We start from the raw sequence: 24,387 nt of genomic DNA on the forward strand, positions 1-24,387 counted from the left end.
ATTTGAGTTTGCAGGCTGCTTCATAACAATTCAGATAGAGTGGTCTTGATCTCAAAGTGCATGTTAAAGCCATGGTGAGGGAGCATGTTATGTTCCAGGCACTGTTGGAAATGGCTCAGCTGGCTATGGCTAATAGAAACTGCAGTCCAACAACATCATCTGGAGGGCCACACACTCCCCAATTCTTTGTTAAAGGCAGGCAGGGCCTTTTGTAGGCTTTTTTCCCTAGGGGAATGGAAGTTATCATTTTAAAGTAATGAAGGTAAACATGGAGCTGAATGGAAGGTCTCCTGAATAAAGCTTCTTAAATATACAGCACTGAGATCCTGCTTCAACATCATTAGTATGCTTACCTGTTTCCTCAGCTTTATTTTTTAGTTCTTCTGGTACTGAAATACACAACAAAAAAGAAAAATAAGGCCGCATTGCCATAATCAATCCAGAATCTTTCCCCACTAAACAGAGATTTACTGCTTGAGCTTACCTCCCACATATTTATTCCTTGGATCATGCAAAATCTCTATTTCTCCCAGTCGCATGCACCATTTGTTCTCCTTCTGTACCACCCTTTCCTTTTATTTCCATGCTGCTGGTCACTGTCCCACGGCTGCCAGATGCTCTCCCCCCTCCCTGTATAGTCTGGAATGACTTGCTGGATGAGATCTGCCATATAACATCGTTGGAGGCCTTTAAGAAGGCAATAAGAATGGATATCTTCCGGCTGGCCTTCCCAAACTGATCGCCTCAGAATTTTCACTCTCCATTTGTTTAGCTGTACCCACCGGACTTTGATCTTGATCTATTTTATTAACCATTTTATTGGGAATTGTTTTTAATGGTATTTTAGGGTAGGAGGAAGATAGGGGAACTAGGATCTAATATGTACTGTTATGTTTTTATCTATTGATACTCATGTTTGATTTTATTGTTCTTGTTGCCATTACCCTCCTCGATACAATACAGGGAGAGGCGGGATACAAATAAATGTTGTTGTTGTTGTCCTCACCAGGGTCCTTGCCGCCCATCACCTGGAACTCCAGCATCTTGTTCATGGCTGCCATATAGAAGATGATCCGCAACTGGGTCATGCCCATTGTAAGAAGACTCCACAGAAAGATGGGGGAACAGACACTGTGGCGGAAGGGAATGGGGCCTACAACCAGAAAGAACAAGTAGCTGTGATGCAGTGACCAGATAGAAATAATAGAGCTGTTCAGACAAACAAAAACAAAAGCATACACCTTCACAGAGTTACTTAGGTTAGGAGTGAGGAGTTGAGCTTCTGATAATGACATGAAGTGCTGTGTGGTGGTAATCTCTCCACATGAACATGTGGGAAAGGGATCAGGTAAGCCATGCTTTTGTACTTGGTACTTCCCAGTATTCCACTGCCAGGAAAGATTAACAGCAGCACTGTATATTACAATCTCTCGGCACTGTGAATTATTATCTCAACTCTCCTAGCAAAGCACTGATGGCTTCAAGGGAAACGTCTATCATTCAGGAGGCTCAACCAAATTCAGAAGGATGGGTGACAAGGACTTCTAAAAGGCAAAGTCGATATTCTAGGCCTTGAAGAGGAGGATAAGAATTTTGCATTATCAGTAAAACTTTTAACTACTGAACTGATGCTCCACAGCCCCGGAGCTGTAATATGGAGTGCACTTTACTGCAAAAATAATGCAGTTTGACACTTTAACTGCCTTGACTCCATCCTGCAAAATCCTGGGATTTGTAGTTTTGTGAGGCAACAGCACTGTTTGGCAGAAATGCTTAGACCCTGTAAAACTACAAATCCTAGGATTCCACAGGTTGGAGCTACACAGCACTTAAAAGTGTTGTCAAACTGAATTATTTCTACAGTGTAGATGCACCCAACAGCTTATCCACATAGTTGTATATATTTTGCTGGTACAGCTTCTAACTCAGGCCTGCAGCAGAGTTTTTACTGGTTTAAAGGAAGAGAGGTGACTGGGTCCTTTGCAACAACAGTTTATCATTAATTCACTACTTCAGCATATGTCACAGGATTATATAAATAGAAACTGGGAATAGGCTTCATTACTATTTGTGTCATAATCTAAAGTTAATTCCTGCTCTTTTTGTCAAGCTAAGCCTCCAATGGACAAAAGATGCTGTTTTCCTCTTAAACATAGGAGTAATGACAAAAGAAAAGTGCAAATGCTCTCTTCTGCCAACAGATGGAGGCAGAGAATAGAACCCACTCGGAGTGAAGGCAGCCAGCGTCTGACAGCAGTAGAACTTGATGCAACAGGCCCAAGGTCTTGCTAAGAAACAGCTGTCAGAGATACAAATCAATGCCAGAACCACAAGCTGTTGTTCCCAATCCACCTCCCCCTAGGACGCTTTGAACCTTCCAGGATGCCACCAGCCCTTTAAACAGCATGGAAGGAGCCTTGACTCTCAGGAAAGGTGCCAAACCTAAATACCAGCTTTATTTAGCATTAAGGATCTTCAGCCACACTTGCTAAGCCATGGGAAAGGGAACAGGTGGTTAATGCAAACAGGGGCACTCACGCTGGGAGGAATTAGTGGCCCCTTGGTGAAGGTCCTGTACAGATGGATAGAGTTCCTCCTTGGTCCCATCCAGATGTGGTGCCCTCTGGCTCAGCCGCTGCCCCACAGCAGCCACGTGTACATAGAAGCGGTCCCCTGTTACCTTGTGATCAAGAGCTAGGCTGCTCAACTTGATCTTCTTCCTGTCTCAGGGACAATGTGGAGTGGGAAAGATGGGGTGGTTAGATTGGAGCCCGAGCCCTCTGTCTCCACCATCTTAGGCAAAGCAAAACACCTGACACAGGGTGTATCTTGTTGTAGTTGTATGCCTTCAAGTACTTTCCAACTTATGGTGACCCTAAGGCGACACTATCACTGAGGTTTTTTGGCAAAATTTGTTCAGAGAGGTTTGCCACTGCCATCCCTTGAGGCTGAGAGAATGTAACTTGCCCAAAGTCACCCAGTGGTTTTCATGGCCAAGTGGGGAATTGACCCTAGTCTCCAGAGTCACAGTCCAACACTCTAGAAATAATGTAGTTTGATGCCACTTTAACTGCCATGACTTCATCATACAGAATCCTGGGATTTGTAGTTTTGTGAAGCACCAGCACTCTTTGGCAGAGAAGGCTAAAGACACTGTAAAACCACACATTCTAGGATTCCATAGGATGGAGCTTCAGCACTTAAAATAGTGTCAAACTACATTATTTCTACAGTGTAGATGCACCCTAAGTTGCAACCTTAGCTACTCAATTCAGGCTCTGCACAAGTATAACTTTGTATTGTTTTTGAAGGTGCTATTTCACCACCCATTCTACCTGGCACAGGTGTTTCTGTCACTTGGCTGGAAGCAGAGGGGAAGGAAGAAGGAGAGAGCCCACAGACAAAGGTAGGTATGTAGAGGGACAACCCCATGGCCAAAGGAGAAGCATGACAGGTGTGTCTCAAACCTTAGGAAGATTTGATGTAAAAATAGGCATGTATTTCTAAGGGTAGTAGAAACACAGTATGGGAAAGTTGTGGTTTTGGATCACAACTCATCATAATTCACACAGCCATTTCAAAAATTCCCTGAAATGGCAATGGGGAGGTTTTTGTTACCTCCACCCACGGATATTCCTGTTCCATACTAAAGACCGCATTGAGTGTATGACCCGCACAATGAGTAGGCCCGCTGACCAACTGGGATAGGCCCATGTTTGTCATGGATTCCGTGAACTCCCGAGCCGCACCTGTAAGATTTAATAGACTGGTCTCGAGTGGGATGTTGAAGTCACCCAGAATTAGAAGTCTGGGCGACTCCAACAGCAACTCTGAGACCAGCTGTGTCAGCTCGGTTAGGGAGTCTGTTAGACAACGAGGTGGACAGTATACTAACAGAATCCCCAAACTATCCTTGGTCTTCAGGCTTAGGTACATACACTCAAAGTGGACCGTTTTCTGGACAGGTATCCTGGCCAAGGTAAGGTTGGTTTTGTGAACCAGAGCCACTCCACCCCCTCGCCCACTTCCCCTTACCTGCTCAATGACTGAGTACCCGGCTGGGAGGGCCTGTGCCCAAGTTACTGCACTGTCCTCTCCCAACCAGATCTCGGTAAAGATTGCGTGATGTCCCTCCAGAGTTAAAAGAACCATTTTTTTCCAGGTTCTTTTACCGGCACCCAGGTTACGTCGTGAGTGTGCCAATGGTGCACTCGTGACATAATGGACACGCCGCGACTTGCGGATGCTATGCGTCCATTACATGAAAATGGCAATGGCCATGCAGACGCGATGTCACCATCAGGCCACCGCCATTACATACTAGGGTTCCGGACTGTGCAGTTGCTGCGCAATCCGGAACCCTAGTATCGCCGCCCCCACACCCCTTTTGGCCAATCTGTCTCAGGCCTAACTCTCCTAACATCTCTAATTTTGACTCCTTACTGTTCAATTGTCACACACAGCAGCCTTTTACAATCTTATTCAAACACTGAACGAATCATCAGTCACTCCTCACATTCCATATTCTCACCCTCCCAAAAAAACCCTCACCATACTACATATACTATACTTCACAAACATATTAATATTTTACCTTAATTTCTCCAATAAACAAAACATTTTCCTCCAAAAGTTCATAACATCACAGCATGTTCAAGAATACTCTGCAATTATTCACATGTGTGTTCATATCATTTTAGTATTTGGGGTTTTTTTTCCAGACACCAAAGCAGAGGAGCCTGACTGTGAAGGGCTGGAAAACAAAATAGGCCCATCCTTCACTCAAGATAGTATATTGGATGGAGGTGAAGCTAGAAGATCAATATTCCTACCCACTTCTCCAACAACTGGCCTGTTCTACTAGGCAATGTGCCTAAAGCAACAGAGCAGAGGTAGCTTTTCTCAGCTGGGACTGAATTGCCACATAGCTCCTACTTACGTATAGTTGGTTTCCTCAGGAGCTGGGAAGGACTCACGGGGCCAGTTGACCAAGCAATTGAGGAAGATGAGGCAAGCCAGGCCTGCCCAGACAAGCATGATGGTGATGAAGGAAACTCCACTGTCATAGATCAACTAACAACAATAGGAAAAAGACACAAGTCGGGATGGAACAGTAGAGCAGGGATTGGTGGAGGCCTTTAGATTTCCTAACAAAACAGTAAGGGAGGAGGAGTGCTGGGGGGAGCAGAACTAACCCTCCTCTATGTGCATTCTGCCCAAATGTTGGAGAATGAGCATCTTCTAGATAATGTACATCCTGCCTCTTTCCACAACATATTGTGAGGTGACATAGACAAGTTGCTCATACTTCTCCCTTACGGAGGGAAATCATCCAAAACCACAGAGATAAGGCTCTTCTTTGATTCAACCATTCCCCATGCTAACAGAGCTTGGGAAAGGCTTTTCTTGGACTACAAATCCCAGAATCCCTAGTCAACAGAGCCTGTGGCCATGATGGCTGGAGATTTTGAGAGTTGTAGTCCGAAAGGTTACTTTCTGAAGCTCCGTTTCCCTAACTGTGCTGACAAAGAAGGTCTTCCTCTCCCCTTTCAAAGAGGTAGGATGAGTTTCTATCAGCCAGGGAAGAAAGGTGTGTATATACATTCCAAGGATGCCTCAAATACCCAGTAATAGGGGACACTCAAAACCCCAAAGTGGAATTATTTCCACTTGACTACATTGCCCCGTCTAACAACATACCTTGATACCAGGAAATGTAACGGCAGAGGAAGCATATGAGCCGATCATGAGTGAGATGAAGGTAGAACGTAAATTTCCAAACATGTTTGGCAGCTGAAGACATACAAAAAAGGGAAGAGGTTAGTAGAAATGCCCTGCCTTCAGTCCTCTCATTTGATCTTTCAATTAGAGTTATCAGAATCTCTTACTTTAAAGGAAACTTCTTTACTTGTCTCAGTCACATATTCTGTTCTGTACTCTGCTGGAGCAGAGCTCTTTGGCCTCATCCATCAACAATCTTATGTAGCCGCTTATCAAAGTTCTACTTAGCGATCCCTTTCAAAGTTGTCTCTCTTATTTCTCAATTTCTTACCTGATGATCCTTAAGCAACCTCAGTGACAAGAAGTTAAAATGCATTTTTATTTTAATCTATTTGTGCAGTCACATTACAAAAAAATCCAAATACATGTGAGTGGTTACAACTACAAAATTAGGAAGTAGTCATTATTCCAGAATTAATATTCTAAGCATAGGCAACAACCTTCTAGATCTTGTTGGATCCCATCTCCCATCATCCTCAACGAATGCTCACCAATGATAGGAGCTCATATTGGGAGCTTCTTAATACAGGATGTATGTTCTACAACTGTACTACTCACCCATCATGAGTGGCTTGTGGATGGAGGAAATAACTGCACTACACTTTTATAATGCTGCTATTCCACTTTAACTCCTCTGGATGACCCCTGTTGCATTTCGGGATTTGCACTTTAGGGAGGGACATCTAGATTTCTCAGCCAGAGAGCTCTTGGGCCCACTGAACTACAAAGCCCAGAATGCAACAGGAGGCAGAGGTAATTCCCCACCTCATTTCAGAGTGAGGAACCACCCTTTGTTCAGTTCACAAGTAGACACTCCTCCACTCCCCAGTAAAAAGGCTTTCTACTTCCTCACCTTTTTCCCCTCTAGAACTGACTTGAGACATGGCACAATGCCAATCATGCCATTTGCTTGCGTAAACAGTAGAGGACAGGGTGGCTCTACCAGCCTTACCTTCTTTAACTTTGTCCTTGCCTAAGGCAAAGGAAATGAGGGGTGTAGCACTCAGCTCTGCCTCCTCATTGGCTGGCTACTACCCACCTGCCACATGTATATGTACCCTGTGGTTGCTGAGCCTGTCTGTTCCAAAAGCCACTGTGACCTAATAGTAAAATAAGCATAATGGCTCCTTGTGTTATGTCCTTTCCCACCCAAATGCCAAATACCTCTTCTTTCTGCCAGCCAGGATGGGTCTGATGGTACTGGCACAGCTCAATCTCAAAGGGAAAAGGTCAGAGTCATCTTATGCACCTTTGCAACGTGGAATGTGGTGATGCCAAGAAAGGTGACCAGAGCAAAGGAGGACAGGGAGCATGTGCCTTTGAACAGTAGGAAATTCCAGTTACAAGGCTCTTCTCAGCCCTAGACAGAGCACACAACATTACTACTTCTTTGACTTGGCTGATATGCACGCAGTCTGGTCACCTTGGTTAGGTCTCATCCCCCATACCATTCTATCTTCAAAATGCAGCAATCCCAGAAATCTCACACAAAGTCATATGCACCCTGTAAGCACACACAGGCATACACACAGAGGTGTTCCAGCACCACCACAGATCACAAACTATTCCACCAACACACCCTGAACTTATGAAGAAGACAAATATACACAGAGAAAGGAGATGTCTGAACCTGCCAAGATGAATTCCAGCACAATTTCACACCAGTTTTATTGCTAAACTTTTATGAAACCAGATTGTTTTCAAATTAACTTGCACCTACAGATCAATGTACCTTAAAACTTAAAGCAGCACACAGGAACTCAAAGTGCCAAAGGGGCTGGCAGACTCAACAGGAATATATATATATATTGTCCTCGAGCAAGCAGGGATCACCAGCATTGAGGCCATGCTATTGAGGATGCAGCTGCGCTGGGCAGGACACGTTTCTAGGATGAAGGACCATCGCCTCCCCAAAATAGTATTCTACGGTGAACTCGCCACGGGTCAGCGTAAGAAGGGCGCTCCAAAGAAGAGATACAAGGACTCCCTGAAACAGCATCTCAGGCTTGGCCAAATTGATCACCAACAATGGTCTGCCCTGGCCTCACACTGGGAGGCATGGAGATGCACTATCCACAATGCTGCAGCCTTTTTCGAAAACTCACGCCGAATGAGTCTCGAACAGAAATGACAATGCAGAAAGAACTGCAACCTGGAAACATCACCCAAGGAGACTTTCCGCTGTGCTTTCTGCAACCAGACCTGTTTATCCCGGATTGGCCTTTTTAGTCACCAACGCGCTTGTACAAAGCGTGGGATGAGTCCTTCCTGAATCTTCGTTTGCGAAGCAAAGCCAGATATACACACACACACTCTCTCTCTCTCTCTCTCTCTCAGGCTTTTAATCAAGGTCTCAAAGGGAGCCTTAATTCTTCATGCTTTACTCCCATGTAGACAGGATCCTCAAGAACAAGTAGCCAGCAAGGCCTAACTGGTTTTGTTGTTTCCACGCAGTGGATGGGGATGTAAGCTCACTTTTGCACTGTATGACTTCTGATTATAGATGGAGTCTCTTATGATAACAGAAGGCATAATAAAAGAATTATAACAGGCATGCATAATAAAAGAAACAGAAAGCTAGTATTTCATGGACAAGGTCATGTTAAAATCCTTCTCTAGGACATCATGTCTCCTATATATGAAGATGTATTTATTTGTTTGGTAGAGAGAAGAGCCAAAAAAGTTCTCTCCTTTTACATCGTTTGCAAATTTTACTTTTTTGGACTACAACTCCTCAAATCCCCCAGCCAGCATGGCTACAGTAAAATGCAAGCTACAGAAATAAGCATTGATGCAGCAACATATGCAATAACTCTTGTGCCACCCACGAGTTGCAATAGGTTGGATCCAAACCACCCTAAGTCCCATGGAACTTGGAGATTGATAACAACACTGGTTTCAGTCTAGCACCAAGTTTAACTTGGCTTTTCACTAAAGACTCTGGAACACAATGATTCTATCCAGATCTGTAGACATACATGGTTTAAAATTATTCAATTTTTAAATTATTCAATTGTCTAATATGTTTTTAGAATGTTAAAATTACTTTTATTGTTTTAAGTTTTAAAATTGTTTAAACCAATTTTTCTGTAAGCTGCACAGAGATCTTATAATACAGAGCAGGATATTATAGGTGATGGTGGCAATACTGTTGTTATTGTTGCTACTACTGTTTTAATAACACCAACCACACATAATGCATTGGGTTTATTTGAAAACTGAGGGTAAAAAGTGGATCTAACTTCCTCCTCTCTCACCAGAGTAGGCAACTTATACCAAACTGCTGAAATTGAACAGCAAAACAGGGGAAGCCATTACAGTAAGGAGAAAATGCTTGCTAAAATGTTGCTGCTTTCAGCCCTGGTGGCGCAGTGGTTAAATGCCTGCACTGCAGCCACTCACTCAAAACCATAAGGTTGCGACCTCAATACCAGCAAAAGGGCTCAAGCTCAGCTCAGGCTTGCATCCTTCTGAGGTCACTAAAATGAGTACCCAGATTGTTGGGGGCAATTAGCTTACAGTTAGACACTGTTAGTTCAGTATGAAGCAGTATATAAATGAAGCTATTTGTTTTGGTTTTTGGTTTACAATACTGTCAAAATAAGTCAGCAAACTAGGAAAATTGTATTAAAACAAATGCTTCCTGCTTATTTTATGGCTACTTTGCTGACAAGATCTGGGCATGTGACTTGTCAACCAAATCTGGAGAAATGTCCCCTTAGAACTTCTGGAATGACCTGCTTTTGTTTTACATAGATCTTTTGAATGTACAGTACATTACTATTGCAGACAAATCTATCATAAAATCACAGATGGCATCTGTGTCCACAGAGAGAACCATAAAAGTCAGGTGGAGAGACAATGCAAAATCGCTTGCTGACAAAATGTATAATCATAAGGTAGTACTCCAAACAACAAATAAACTTCATATTTTTGCCCGTGACTACCCTTTGAGAATCACATATCCTGGAAACACTGTGGCATAAAAATCTAGAACCAAGGTATGGTAACTCATCATTTCCACGGGTAGTTTACCAACCCCTCCCCAATGTCAAAGTTTATACCCATAGGCATCATTATCTTCAATTTTTTTACTATTTATACCACACCTGTATCCTGTATACTAGCTGTCTGACTCTGCCACAAAACTTAGAGGTGCAGGGCTTTGTGTGCTGTCATTGTGTGAAAACATATAAACCTGCGAGATCCTCATGACTTTACTATAAATTTTCAGAAATCTATTGGTAGAATTCAAGATGCTTTCTTGCTCACAAAATCATTTTGAATCCAACAGATCATTTCACCAGTTTCACCAGTTCTTCCTTCTTCCTGCAGCATCATATCCCCCGTTTTGGAAGGAGATTTTCAAGGACACAAAGGAGGATGTAATGTGAGGAGGAGGCAGCAAATAATTGAAAATGGTCCCCCTTCCTCTTCTGTTAACAAAGGTGTCCAATGCATCAAAACTCATTCTGCAAAGCAAACAGCTGTGTTGGATCCCATATTTTATGTAATCGCACTTCTGATCCATGTACACAGACTGCATTGTAAAAATAGATATAATAATGGAGTGTTTTATGATGTAAAAACAAATATTAAGCACAGAACATAATGGAAATTCTATTTGTTTTTATTTAAATTGTCTCAACCAGGTACAATAATAGGAGGATGCTTTGCAAACCTGTGACAAGAAAGAGCCTTCATCATTTGTCTCTGGCAAATGGGATTTTCTAATAGATAAGGAGCTGAATTTGCTTGACTCAGTATTAAACCCATTCTTCACATATTCCAGTAGTACTCAAATATGCAGACATTGTGCCCCCCCCCACTTGCCATAGTGTATAAATATTTTTATAATATTTTGTTTATTTAGTATGCATCTTTTCATTTGCACATTCATTTATATTCATATTTTAACCTTTTTATAAGGTAGTAACATCATTCAGAGCCAGTATGACATAGTGGTTTGAGCTCTGGACTACAACTCTGGGGACCAAGGTTCAATTTCCAACTCCACCATGAAACCCACTGGGTGACCTTGAGCAAGTCACGTGCTCTCAGCCTCAGGGGAAGGCAATGGCAAACCTGTATTTACATGCAGAATACCCTCCCCCCCAAAAAACACAAACTAGTTACAGTTCACAGCTAAGCCCAGAGACTGCAATGTAAAAATCTTAGCTCCAGAACCTCATAGGAACCTTTGTGGCACAAAAATCTTAATTCTAGATATAAAGGTTCATGATTTCCACAAGAAGAGCACAAGAGGTCCATCATGTAATTGCAGCTCTTATCCAGAGCCTGAAACATTACTAAGGGTGGAGATCTATCCTATTACTCATTACTGGTTGCTAGTGAGAATTTGTTATTGTAATCATTTGAATGAGACACATAACGTGCATCACTATCTTGGCCATTTTTTGTCTCTTGTGTTTTGTTTTTGTTTGTTTGTTTTTGTTAAAAAAAAACCTCCCAACAACCCCCCCATAACACACAGACACCAGCACCAAAGGTTAACCTTTTCTTTTTTTAAAAAAAAGGAAGGCCCTTTTCTCTTTCTATTTTTAAATCATTCAAGCTGCTTGATGGGTTGTGTTAGCACTCTATGAAATTATCTTTCTGGTGGAATTTCAAGGAGCACTACGGAGCTACTGTACTACAAAGCTCTAATTTTTCAGCGCTCTAGTGCTATTGCTCTGTAGTGCTCCCAGATGTTCTATTAACAATGAAACGCTTAATGCCTCCACAAAACCTCATAGAACAGTATTAGTCTAGCAGGGAAAGTATGTATTTCATGGTATTTGCATTTTATTTGAAGAAAGAAATAGAGAAAAAAAAAAAGCTTGGGTTGCAGAAAACACAGAAATGAGATAGTTGACTGTAGCTCCCCAAAGTAATATTTGGGGCATAATGATATACTCTCCAACATATTACAGTTGAAAACTTGGACATATGTAGCCAAGGAATAATATCGTGTGGTCAAGATAGGAAAACGTATTAATAAGAAAGAACACCCAAACTAGGAGAGGCTACAGCTGTTTGCTTTTGTCTGACTCTGCTGGCGAGGATAAGACTTTGCCTCCCCTCTCCCTACCCCCAAGCTAAATGACTACAAACTACTTTTGCACTTTGAACTCAGTGTGCATCAACTAAAGTAAGTGGAGAACAAAGGAAGAGGAGGAAAAAGAAACTGATATTTTAGAAATGGCTGAAAAGGAGGACAATACAGGATTAATTGGGACCGTCTCTGCCAAACCAGGATAGTTGGAGAGTATCTAATGAGCTCACACTATTTCTCATGCCAAGGTTATAACATTCAAACATTAGCACTGTATCTTGGCAAAAGCAGCATTGTTACTTTCTCAATATTCAAAAATTGAAACACATTATAAGCAACACTGTTACACAAAACATTTTTTCAAGGTTCTGCTTACATGCATGTGCACTGTCTTCATTTTATATTTAAACAGCATATATTGCTATACTAAATACTTGGCTACACTGTAAAGATTATGTACCTGGAACTTCAGGCGTCTGCTAGTGTATAAACGTGTAGACTTGAAGCAGGGGGTACCCATGATTTTTAAAGGCAGGCTCCAGAAATATACTGTCCCAATCCACAGCTCACAGGCATGGACACAGATTACATTCCAAGGCATCGCTGTGGTGTCCAAACATAGATAAGAGACACAGATTCTTCCATATCTTTAATGTTTTCACAGGAAGGCACCAGAAACACACCATTATTTCAAGAGTATGCCCACAAAATGTTGGGCCTATGATGCAGATAGTTATGCTATTGGAGTCTAAAAGTGCATTTTAAAAAATAAATAGATGTGGCTTGTAACCAAAGGGCAATTTCGGAGTGTCTGTATAAAAACAAGAGTGACCCAAGTGTTTTGGAATGCTGTTAAGCACTGGATCTGTGTTGTAGCACATTTGTGAAGTCTGTGGATTTGAAGTGTTTCTAGGTTAAATTAAGATTTATGCTTCTGATGTAGGTTTTTGACCCATGCTAGTGTCATAAAGTGCTGGATCTATTATTATTTCAGAGCAATGCATGAATGCAGACATGAACTGATGTTTCACTGCGGATCTAGGATATCTCAGTGTAAAAAACAGTGCCTTCTTGATTCCTTGCAGCCTCAGATTCAGGGGTAAAGTGGAAATTCCTGGCACAGAATGGGTGTGTGCCTTCAAGTTGCCTGTCAATTCATGGCAACCACATAATCAGAGCTTTCATCTGAGGCACAGAACACACCTAAAATATAAATATCTAAAAATCCCTAAGATTATATCTTAGGTTAAAGAGGAACAAATATGAAGTCAATGTGTCTAAAATAATACAGAGGATCCAGCACTGTTATTACCCAAATCCAGTACCATTGCCTGAAGTTATCCAAAATATGGTGCCTGGTACTACTGAACTACACAATAAGGCTGAGTGGAAAAGTAAAAAACAAACGAACAAGAAAGCAGCTCCCATAATGCAAGCACTGTGGCCCTGCCCTGTCTTAAGCACCGTCATACTCATTCTTGACAAAGTGTTGTATCAGTCCTTCTTACACCAAACAGATAAGTTCCCTGCCCACTCTACGTAGTGCCCTGCCTCTGCCACTCCTCTGCCCATTAGCCAATTGTTAAGGGTTTTCTCCACTACTCCTTGCTGGTTAACTGATCCCTTGAAAAGCAAGTTGCAGGTAATCTCTCTTGCCCAGGCAGACCAGAAGTAAAAGGAAATATAGGGGGGTCTTCATACATTGTGTTCTATTACAGTGAGATGTTCAACAGGTTCAATTTCTCTATGAAAAGCTGCAGCCATCAAAAAGATTTCTTCTACACAACTGTTGAAGCCAGTTAAACTGTTGAATTGTGGCTCTCCAGATATTGCTGGACTGCAGCTCCCATCAACTCTAGCCACCACAGTCATCCATAACAATGGTGCCTCCATCCCACCCAAATTTTGGACTACAACTCCCTGGACCACAATTCCTGGCCATTGGTGATCCTGGCTGGAACTTATGGAAGTCGAGTCCAAAACATCTTCAGAGCATCACGTTTCCTTTTAACCCTGGGAAACCCATTTCCCAAATTCAGCCAAATCCATTTGTTCAAATTATAAACTGAACAATGCAAATTAAATCATCAGAATTATACAGAACAATTCAAAGCAGGAATTTGTTCCAGCACCTTCTGTTTTTTCCCTGTGATCTTGTGAAGGTCAGCATCCCACAACTATTTATATGATGAAAAGGCCCAATTGTGCAGTATCAGTTCCTACTTACGGTTAGGGAGGTGAAGGTCAGGCAGATCCCACTAAAGCCATTCAGAGAAAGGCCGAGAAAAATCAGCGGGGAAAGGACTGGGAGGACAGAACAGAAACATGGGATAAACAGATGAGTTGCGGCCATGAAGAAATGTATGTTTGTGTGATTGTGACCAAAAAAAAAATAAATCCAGAAAATAATGGCCTGGAGATGAACATCAGCAAAGCTTCAAACCTAACACAAGTCATGTATATGAAGGGATGGAATAGATGAAAGGTTGTAATTTTGCAACCTGGGGAACCAGCCCATCTTCCTAACATGTAAGAGATGTTTGGCATGAAATGGACTCAAAAGGTGAAGCAGCCTCTCCTTCATGGATTTTTTTTTAACTGAGGTGAGATGGCCACCTCTCAAAGATGCTTTAGTTGGGGATTCCCACACTGGCAGGTGGGAGGAATAGAAGACTATCCTAATTCTGTGTTTCTTTATTTTCTGAAGTCATGGCTTTCCTAGCACTGTCCCTCACATCTCACCACTCCTGCCTGCCATAGATCAAAACAAGAACCCTTTTGCTCCAGCAAGTGGAAGGAGAGGATGCCAATGGGACCATGAGATTCAGGATAATCAAAGCTGCAGAGGAATTCTCCTGTACAACTGTAGGACTATCAATAGGGGTTTGGGTAGATGTTGTCCTAGATTTGAGCCTAGCAATCCTCATTATAAATTAGTCTGAGTGACAATAGTTGCCCATTCAGCAGGGGGCATGGTTCTCACCTGGTGGACTGTAGGCAGCCAGGGCCATAAGAGCACAGGAGACAGCAAAGCTTGCACTGTAAAGAAAACAACAGACAGGTTCATTACACCTATAATAGAAACCAGCCCCAGTCAGAACCCACAGGATATGATCTTTCACCTTCTACTGGACCTGAATAAATATGTAACCTGGTAAGTAGCTTTGTTTGCCTTAGCAGCTAAAAAAATCAGGAATAAGTATATAACAGGGATGGCCATAAACTGTAAAGGCGATGACTATATTTGACAAAAACTTTAATGGGCATAATGACAATTGTTTGTTTGTTTAGAAATCCTGTACCAGACATAACGTACCCACATTGTAGATATAATTTACATGTATTGTTATTCTGTTATATTATTATATTGTTATATGTATTGTTGTATTGTTGTGCTGTGCAATGACCTTTGGTCAAAAGCAATAAAATTTTGATTGAAAACAACAGACACTTCAGAACAATGCAGAGCTAAGTTGTATCCTCAAAGAGATGCTCAACCATCATTTTGGGGGAGTCACTCTCCACATATTTGTATTTCCCCATATCCCAAATTATAATCCATTCTCACACCCATCTCACTTACCTACCTCCAAGTAATCCTTTCTGAACAGGTCTGGCGCAGCCATTAGGCAGATTTAGGCAGCTGCCTCAGGCTGATACAGCAGACACAACCCCTTTGTTCTGCCCCATGAATGCTCTAGCTGTCTTACTCCACTGTAAAAGAGCTGTGCACACCACAGAGTTTGTGATGGAGCCTAAATATTGGCATACTAGCTCAAGGTGCAGTGTTAAGAACACAATCCTGCTACCACTACCCCTTCCCAAGTATAGGCATAGCTCAGTTAACAAAACCTTTGACAGTGAGGCTCCTTTTTGCAAAGTCTTTTTCTGCCCAGCGAGCCTGTCTGCTTTTCCTCCTTGTCTTCCTTCTAGATGATAGTATTGCTGGGTTGTTGTTTTTACAGTACTCGAATTGACAGGGTGATGAAGAACTGGAGAAACACAGAGTTTCAGCTGCTGGGTTGCAGCAACATGTCTGCAGTGAATATTGCAATAAAGCCTGAGCAGGGAAAGAATGGGATACCCTTCAACCAATCCTACTCTACTTATGTATGCTTACCTACAAGAGGCAAAGTTAGAGCAACTGCCTCTAGAATCCCTTACTGAGCATCCATAAACAGCAAAATGCAGAAAAAGTGGGAGAACACATTAGTCTGCTTTGCCAGCTACCCTCAGCAGGTTAAGAAAGCATAGAGCTATAAGTTTGGACACTAAAATTAAATCACAGCAAAAACAGAGGTGAGTCTAAGAAAAACAATATCTGGATGCATTTTCAAATAAACTTTCAAGTGGTCTGTAGAAGGCTCAATGTGTTTTAACTCTTTATGCAAGGCTGACCTATTTTTGTTTTGTTTTGTTTTCATTTCCCATGTGTATAGTTAGTTTTGAATAAAAATTTTAGTGAAACATGTTGAACTGCTCTTGTGTGTGTGTGTGTTACAGGAATCTATTCCTATCCTTTCCATGTTATTTCTGTTTTTCTGTTAATGTAGTGTCCAAGAATGTTAACTGAGGTATTTTCCAAGTATTCTTCCATTTGAACATCCACACACTTCCAGTTTCTACCTTCCGATGAGGCGGAGCGGTCTTGGGCCAATGCGGTCCATGAATATCCCAAGAGGCAAGGTGGCAGCGCTCAGTAAGAAGGAGCCAATAGTGAAGCCTAGGTTGAGCATTTCTTCCTGTTCCACACAGCTGGGCCAATGGTGAGACATATTGGCTGCACCAGAGCTGTTGGTGTCATTTTCACCTTAAGAGGAAAACACAAACTGGATCAGCATCTTCCAACACAAACCTCAGTTTCACACCCTCCCTCTCCTGGTGCAAGATGGTCCCTTTTCAGCCATAAAGAAGCTCAGTAGAGTTTTGCAACTCCCCTTCCTCACAGGTGTGTTGAACAAAATGCAAATCTAGTAGTCCTACACAACAGGCAAAAATTCAGTGCTTTGGACTATAACTCCAAGAATCATCCAGCCAGCATGGCTACTGACTCAGCACTCTGGCTCACTAAATTAAAATAGGTAAGCTGCCTTTTTGCAAGGTGGCAAGTCCATAGCAGTTTCAAGACAGGGAAATCTGTCTGACACAAGGGGTCCCAAGAGAAAGATCAATTAATCACTTCATTTATAACCTGCCTTCTTTCCAAGAATGGGTCTCAACTTGCAATATAAACAAAATACATATAAAGTTATACACAGTTAACAATATATCCCCCATCAAAAGGTTAGACTAGAGCAGGCAACTGTGTAGGAGGTGAGGCCATTTTTCTACCCTGTGCCCACATCACTTCCAACTGCCATTTTAGTTTATTTTTGCAGATATTTCTTTTTTTTCCCCTGTGTTTTTGGGGGATTTCAAGGGCTTTGAAGGGTTGGGGTACCACTATGGTTTCATCACATTTTGGCCAGTTTGGGGGCAAAAAAACCCTACTCAAAAATTAACCCAAGTACTATCGCCTATCTACTATCGGTGATTAGGCGATAGTAGATGATAAGAGGGTAAATTGAGTTCCTTTTTCTTTTCTTTTCTTTCTTTTTTTTTTATTCTCATTAGTAGGTATAGGGGGTCGGGGGAGGGAAAGGGGGGGTGAGGAATACGTAGAATAAATGACTTGGAAGGGGAAGGGTAGGGGTGGATGCCATGTTTGTGTATGTTTGTCGGACTGTATATACTTGTATTGTTTGCATTAAAATTTAATTAAAATAAAAAAAAATTAACCCAAGTATGGGGGTCTAGGGGCTTTGGGAGACTTCTGAAATAGCACTTGGAGTTCCCAAGGACTGAATGTGACCCACAGGCATCACTTTGCCTGCCTGCCTGCCTGCTTGCCTGTCTATCTACAGAATTAAAACCATTTAAAACTGTTACTGAAAAGCATAGAATAGAGGACATTAAACAAAGAAACCTCTACATGTAAAACAATCTGTTTCCCAAAGCCTACTGGAATAGAAAGTTCTTCACCTGCTGATAAAAGGATAGTAAGAAGGAAGCCAGCCTTGCCTCCACAGGTGTTGTCAGGGAGAGAACAATGTGTCTGCAGGGCAAAGCCTTCTGGAATGTGTGTGTTGGGGGCATAATTGCTTTGATCAGTACTTACAAAGGAAGCAGGGCTTTCTAAAGTTTTATTCCTCAACAGCAGGAGCAAAATGAGATATGTGTGTGTGTGTGTGTGTGTGCCTTTAAGTCACCTACTGACTCCATGAACATCAAAGTGTTTTCTTAGGCAAGGAATCCTTAGAGGTGGTTTTGCCAGTTCCAAAATACAGCCTACAGCAGCTGGCATTCCTTGGCGGTCTCCCATCCAAGTACCAACCAAGGATGGCCCTTAGCTTAGCTTCTAAGATCAGATGGGATCTAGTGCCTTTAGGGTATTTGGCCATTTGTAATTTGTGAATGGCCTAAGGTAGGGGGAGAAGTTTATCTGTCCAATGTGAAAGAAGTGTGGTGGGCAATGAACTGCAGAGGACAATAGCATGTAAAGCAAACTTTGGGGGAAAGGACTGTTCTGCAAGAAAGAGAGGGATTATCTAGAGCAGCAACCTATGAGGAAAATAGTGGAAGAGCAGAGCATTGTTGCTCAGGGCTAATCCATACATTATGCTTAGGATGTGATGACTTCGCAATGCTGCCATCGACAAATGGGCAGCGCTGGCTACCATGTTTTATTTCCACCACATTAATCTATTCTGTTCTATTTACACCCTGTCCTTCAAAAAAAAAAACAAACCCAGATAGCTAACAGCAAGGTAAAAATAAAACACAGTAAATAATCATCCAGTGAAACCAATAAATGGTCAGTAATAAGTTTGATTGTTAACAACAGCTAACTGTTCATGAATGCTTAAAGAAATGGGTTTCAGCTTCATGTCAAAATGTCACAGAAGTTAGCACCAGGTGGGTCTCTTGAGAGAAGGGTACTCCAGAGGCAGTGTACCAGCACAGAGATTCCTCCATCACATGAAATGTTCCCTCTGCATGTAGAGCCACCCATCTGTAGGCCTAGCCACAGCCAGCACAGGAGACAATGACACAAGGAAATATGGCCACATGATGTAAAGTGTGGTATCTTACACTGTTTTATGATGGTAGAAATGGGAAGCCATCATGTGGAAGGTGTCTCAAGCATGGAGTTTCCATGTGATTTGCCCAGTGTACCTACCAGCATGGTGTGAGAGCCAGCGTGGTGTAGTGGTCTGAGCATTGAACTATGAGTTTGGAGATGAGGTTTTGATTCCCTGCTTGGCCATGGAAACCCTCTGAGTGATCTTGGGCTAGTCACACAGTCTGAGCTCCAGAAAAAAAACCCTGATAGGATTGCCTTAATAAATAATAATAAAACTTTTATTTGTATCCCGCTTTTCTGTGACAAGACAATCAAAGCGGCTCACAACACATTAAAATCCACATTTACAACATGGTGTCCCAAATCCCCCCCCCCTTAAAACAGGATTAAACATGTTACAATTAAAATATCTATTAAAACAGAATTTACATTTATATATACACACACACACACACACACACACACACACACACACAGTATAACGAGGACAGAGCGGTGGGCTGATACATGATGTGAGGGGCAATTATTCTGTGGCCGGGCACTTTTATTCAGGAAAAGCCTGCCAGAAGAGATCCGTCTTGACAGCTTTTTTAAAGCTAAGCTGGCGATTTGACGGATCTTGTCCAGCGGGCCGTTCCATAGTTTGAGAGCAATTGCAGAAAAGGCCCTCTGGGAGGTAGAAATTAGTCTGGTTTTTAAAGGCTGCAATAGATTCCTCCCAGAGGACCTGAGTGTGCAGGGCAGATTATATGGGAGCAGGTGATCCCTCAAATAGGTTGGGCCCAAGCCATGTAGGGCTTTAAAGGTTATAACAAACACCTTGTACTGTGCCCGGAAACTTAGGGTCACCATAAGTCAGAAATTACTTGAAGGCACACATCATCAACAACAACAACCTTACAGCTGTGTACATATTCTACACATTTTGTCAGTCACACATATCCCAATAACACCATATACCATAGTAGAGCTGGACTGTTAAGTCTTACCAAAACTGAAGGCAAAGTGCCCATTTCTAGTGATCCTCTCTCCCTTTTTTTTTTTATCTAAGCCATTTCTACAGCGCAACATTAATTACACCAACACAACTATCACTACCAGACCCATTCTTTAACTCTGATCCCCACTCCCAACAAGCCCAGAATAAGTCTGTCTGGTTTCAAAAAAGTTACAAATGTAGTGACAACCTCAGGATGACTGTGTACCTCAACCAGAGCTTGGAAAACTTCTTTTTGAACTACTGCTCCCCAATTCCCCAGCCAAAGAGACCACTGGCCAGGCTGGTTGTAGGTTCCTAGGAGGTATACTTCAAAAAAGGAACTTTCCCAAACTCTGACCCGCAACAGTATAGATACTGGAGAATGGGTGCTGTAGTGCTTTCTGGGAAAAACTGGTGGAGGGGTTGCATAAGGGCACCATCACCCTTTTGCCCATCCCCTCTCACTCTTCTGCATTGCCTCTCCTCCCTCCTCCTCATCTTGGCTAGCAGGGTCCTGTTCTTCTCCCTCTCCACTCACCTATGCACACGTGGGAGTAAAAGCCTTCATGTTTGAGCATGATGAGCAGGGAGCCCCAGCCCAGCAGAACTGCTGAGAAGAAGAGATTTTCTACCACTGCAGTGCAAGCCATCCACCAGCGTCGCCGGTAGGCCTGTTGCAGGGTTGGTGCCATTTTTCCTCAGGTGTAGAGACCAATCTGTAAAGAAAGAAAGGTCAACTGTCAGCCTTCCTGCCCTCTAGTTCTCCTGATACCCAAATTGCAAAGATCAACACAGCCAACCAATACATGCAAACTACTGTGAGCCAAAAGCAAGACACTGGAGTGACCAGGGAATCACAGAATGATGATGAGCAAGGAGAAGGAAGCAAACAGGATGCAAAGCAAAGCACCAGCTGCCACTTTATGGAGTCAGGAAGTCATGACTGAAAACCCAGAGATCAGAAAAACAAAATATTCTATCCTTCATAGTAAACTAGAACTAGTTCTAAGGCAGCACCCTGCCTTTATAACATAATGCATTGGAGTGGGAGTAGCCCTTCTGCTGCTTATTAAAAAAATTAAAAGTAGAAAATAGCTATCAGGGCATAGGAAAATAAGAAGGGGGCAAGTCTTTGTAGAGGGGGAATACACAACATCCAAGGCCAAACACACACACAGCAGCCAGAGGACAAACAGCTGCTAGAATTTCACACTCTGTTTTCCCCTCAGCCACACTGTCATTTGCATTGTGCTGCTGAAGTGAAGGGAGGACATCCTGGCTGCATGCAGAAGGCCAGGAGAGCCAGAGAAGTTGCATCCCTCCTCCCCCACTGCCACCACTTCCCAGAGAAAAAAACATACATCAGATCTGCCACCTGCTCTCTGAGTCACTGCACATTTTGTTCCCCTCTCCCAGCCTTTTTTTAAAAAGAAATGTGAAATTTACTCTTTTTCTAAATGGAATGCCATTCAAAACTGTAGCAATGGGGTAGATGATAGATTACATTAAATTATAACAACCACCATTTAAAAATTGAATTTTGGATACCAAGGAAAATGTGACACAGCAGCATCTTCTTGAGAGAAGGCTTCCGGGTTCCACACAATGCAAGATTTAAGTTCAGAAATCAGTAGGACCTAAGCGTGGAGTAACCTTTGCCTAAGTCACTTAAAAGCTTTCAGCCCAGGTATCTGCTGTTGATAGACAGTGGCAGAGTAGTGGTTACAGTGTCAGATTAGGACTGAGGAAACTTGGGTTCAAATCCTTAATCAGCTGTTAACCTCCCTGTGTGGCTTTGGGCCAGTCATCCTCTCTCAACCTAACCTACCTTGCAAGGTTGTTGTGAGGAAAAAGTTATGTGACAGGGAGCCATGTATATAGTCTTAAACTCTTTGGAGGAAAAATAGACAGAGATATCATGGACTAAATAAAATATAAATAATAAACAACATATTGCAAGTATAGTATTTAAGAAACCTACTGGATATATTCATGCATAAGTCTAGAAATTTTCATCAAAAAATAACCCCCAAAAGGTGAAAGGCAACAGTGTAATCTGTCCTGAAGCAGTGATACCCCACTCTTGCTCTTATCCATACAGCCTTTAGTGTGAGCACAAACAGTGACACCTGCTCAAATTTTGTAAGTTCTTTGGCATTGTTTCCTTTGTTTCATTCTTTAGATCCTTTGTTACATGTCCCTAATTTTTATCCTCGATTTATCCACAAGTCGTATCAAAATCCATAATTATGCCCCCCAAACCTGCCCTCATGACCTTATACATGAGGTCAATTTACAGTCAAGTATATACAATAAATCTTCTGCAGCCTTCAAACTCTGTATAGTGAATACCTCTGGAAAGAGTATGCCATGCTACATGCATTTGGTTGACTATCTGCATGAAACCTGTGTTTGTGTAACTCTTTCTGAATAGGTTCCAAGTAGACATTCGACCAAATGCAGCTAATCCAGGGACAGGGCTTATGGCTGCATTTCAGTCAGCCATGTTCAATGTGTGCTGTTTGAACATCTGGATGACACTTTACCTATGAATCAGGAGCTCCCTCTGCTGTGAACTCAATTTAGCCAACTTTTTTTTCAATCTCATTCCTGGCTTATTGCACAAGGGTAATGTATTGGTCTACTTTACAGGGCTGTTGTTAAGTGTTAATGAGATCATGTCCACCAAGTATCCCAAACAAGCAGGAAGTTGCTGCTACATTATGAAAGGTGAAGTATTATAAGTAGCAAAGGAAAGCTCAAAAACGTATTTCTATCATGTGCCTTCTCACCATGCAGAAGCCAAATTGTTCAACCGCACTACCTTATCCTTACTTGTAAGGGATCCAAGTGTTATGCCAACTTCCTGAGTCCTGAAGGCAGTCTTTTGATTTTGAACATTTGGGGTCGGCACGTCTGATGGCGTCCCACAGATATTACAGGGCAGATCCTGTCTGGTCGAATAATTTCTGGAAATAAAGCAGGAGGAGGAAGTCAACAGCTTGGTAATGAAATTCAGTGATGACACTAAATCTAATGGCATCCATAAACAAGCACAATCAAGGAGGGGAGGAAGGGAGAGGGACAAACCCTTATAGCTCTTTCATTAGGAAGAACAAGGAAAAATGCCAGAAAACTACACCACATGATTTAGCATGGACCTTTTTAAAAAAAAAGAAAGAATGAAAAGAAAAGGCACTAAACACAGATGTTGCTTGTGGGATCCATTGCTAGCAAGCAGTTGCTGTTGTACAGGCCTATGCTGTTGAACACAACAGAGCATTGTAGAAACTGAAGGAAAAGAGCTGGCCTATTCAACAGAGATGAGGAACAAGCAGGAGATGAAGGTAGCCAGCTTCCTTGGGCTAATACGAGTTTCCCAGTATGTCACAGGCAGAGTATTAAAAACTTTTAATTTTTCAGACTATGAGTCCCAGAAAGCCTTCCTCCCATTGAGCCACCATAGCCATGCCTTTTGTGGGATGCTGGGATTTCTTTTCCCCTATAACTCAAAAAGTAAATTATCCAAAACTTTGAGTGTAGGATAGATGTCAAGGCTGGAATGTTCTATGGCATCAACCACCTTAAAAGAAAGCAAGTGGGATGGAAGAACTGACTCAGTAAAGTATATGCCTGTATCTTTATTCTCTTCTTTCACAGCTGCCCTAACTATATTTCTACACAGGAAGAGGGAATGTGAGTTACAAAAATAAATAGTACATACTTAAATATTTTGTCAGTCTTTCATCCAACAGGATTAAATGACTCCACTGTGGAAGTACACTATTATACTATCATGACAAGTAGGCCTAAAAACCGAGACATTTTGAAATGTTATTTTAAAGAAAAGCAAATGACTGTTCCTCATGCAAGCAACGAAAAACTTGGAAAGCATCTGGGCAGCATGTGTTAACAATTAAAAAGGCATCTGAGATAAACATCTACAAAAGAGGCTGCAGCACAGCTCCTGGGCAGAAAGATCTAATCCCTCTCCTCCTTTGCTTTTATTAGTACTCACCCAAAAAAAGGGAAATTATGGCGGTGGAGGGTCAGAGAAAAAGGCCTTCATATAGGCGAAAACCATATGAAGTTGCAGTCTAATACGCAGTGAAAGTTATTTAAAGCAAAGCTTGCATAATATATTCTGAGCTCTGGCTGCCATTTATATACACAGCACTTTTAATGTGTGACTATGAGCCTGCATGGCATAGTTGCCTGAATGCTGGGACTACCACCCTGGAGCTCAGGGCTTGATTCCCCATTTGGCCATGGAAATCCACTGACTGACCTTGGGCAAGTCACTCACACTCAGCCCTAGAAAACCTTGCTATAGGTTCACCTTAGGGTTGCTGTAAGTGGGAAACAACATGATGGCAACAAGAAGATGAGTATATATGTGCCTTAAAGTCACCTGTTGACTTACAGGAACTGCATGAATTTCATAGGGTT

At 42.1% G+C, this 24,387-nt stretch overlaps 1 protein-coding gene across 3 annotated transcripts in view; it reads right to left on the reverse strand.

The window, feature by feature from the left end:
* Positions 1-22,902, reverse strand: part of SLC43A1 (solute carrier family 43 member 1) — a 34,423-nt gene extending 11,521 nt beyond the window's left edge. For 2 of the 3 annotated variants that reach the window (XM_089520612.1, XM_089520614.1), the window contains exons 1-10: positions 22,774-22,902; positions 20,477-20,654; positions 16,463-16,646; positions 14,820-14,875; positions 14,064-14,140; positions 5,701-5,793; positions 4,940-5,073; positions 2,539-2,720; positions 1,007-1,153; positions 354-389 (exon numbers count right to left, since the gene is read on the reverse strand). In XM_089520612.1, the coding sequence (XP_089376738.1) occupies positions 354-389; positions 1,007-1,153; positions 2,539-2,720; positions 4,940-5,073; positions 5,701-5,793; positions 14,064-14,140; positions 14,820-14,875; positions 16,463-16,646; positions 20,477-20,630 (1,063 nt within the window). In that variant the 5' untranslated portion in view covers positions 20,631-20,654; positions 22,774-22,902. Of the gene's footprint in view, positions 1-353; positions 390-1,006; positions 1,154-2,538; positions 2,721-4,939; positions 5,074-5,700; positions 5,794-14,063; positions 14,141-14,819; positions 14,876-16,462; positions 16,647-20,476; positions 20,655-22,762 lie in introns of all 3 variants that reach the window. The other variant, XM_089520613.1, reaches the window with a different exon arrangement.
* Positions 22,903-24,387: the final 1,485 nt, after the last annotated feature.

This window comes from Sceloporus occidentalis, unplaced genomic scaffold (genome assembly GCF_023333645.1).
Source record: "Sceloporus occidentalis isolate IW3139 unplaced genomic scaffold, rSceOcc1.0.p SCAF_4, whole genome shotgun sequence".
Taxonomy (NCBI): Eukaryota; Metazoa; Chordata; class Lepidosauria; order Squamata; family Phrynosomatidae; genus Sceloporus; species Sceloporus occidentalis.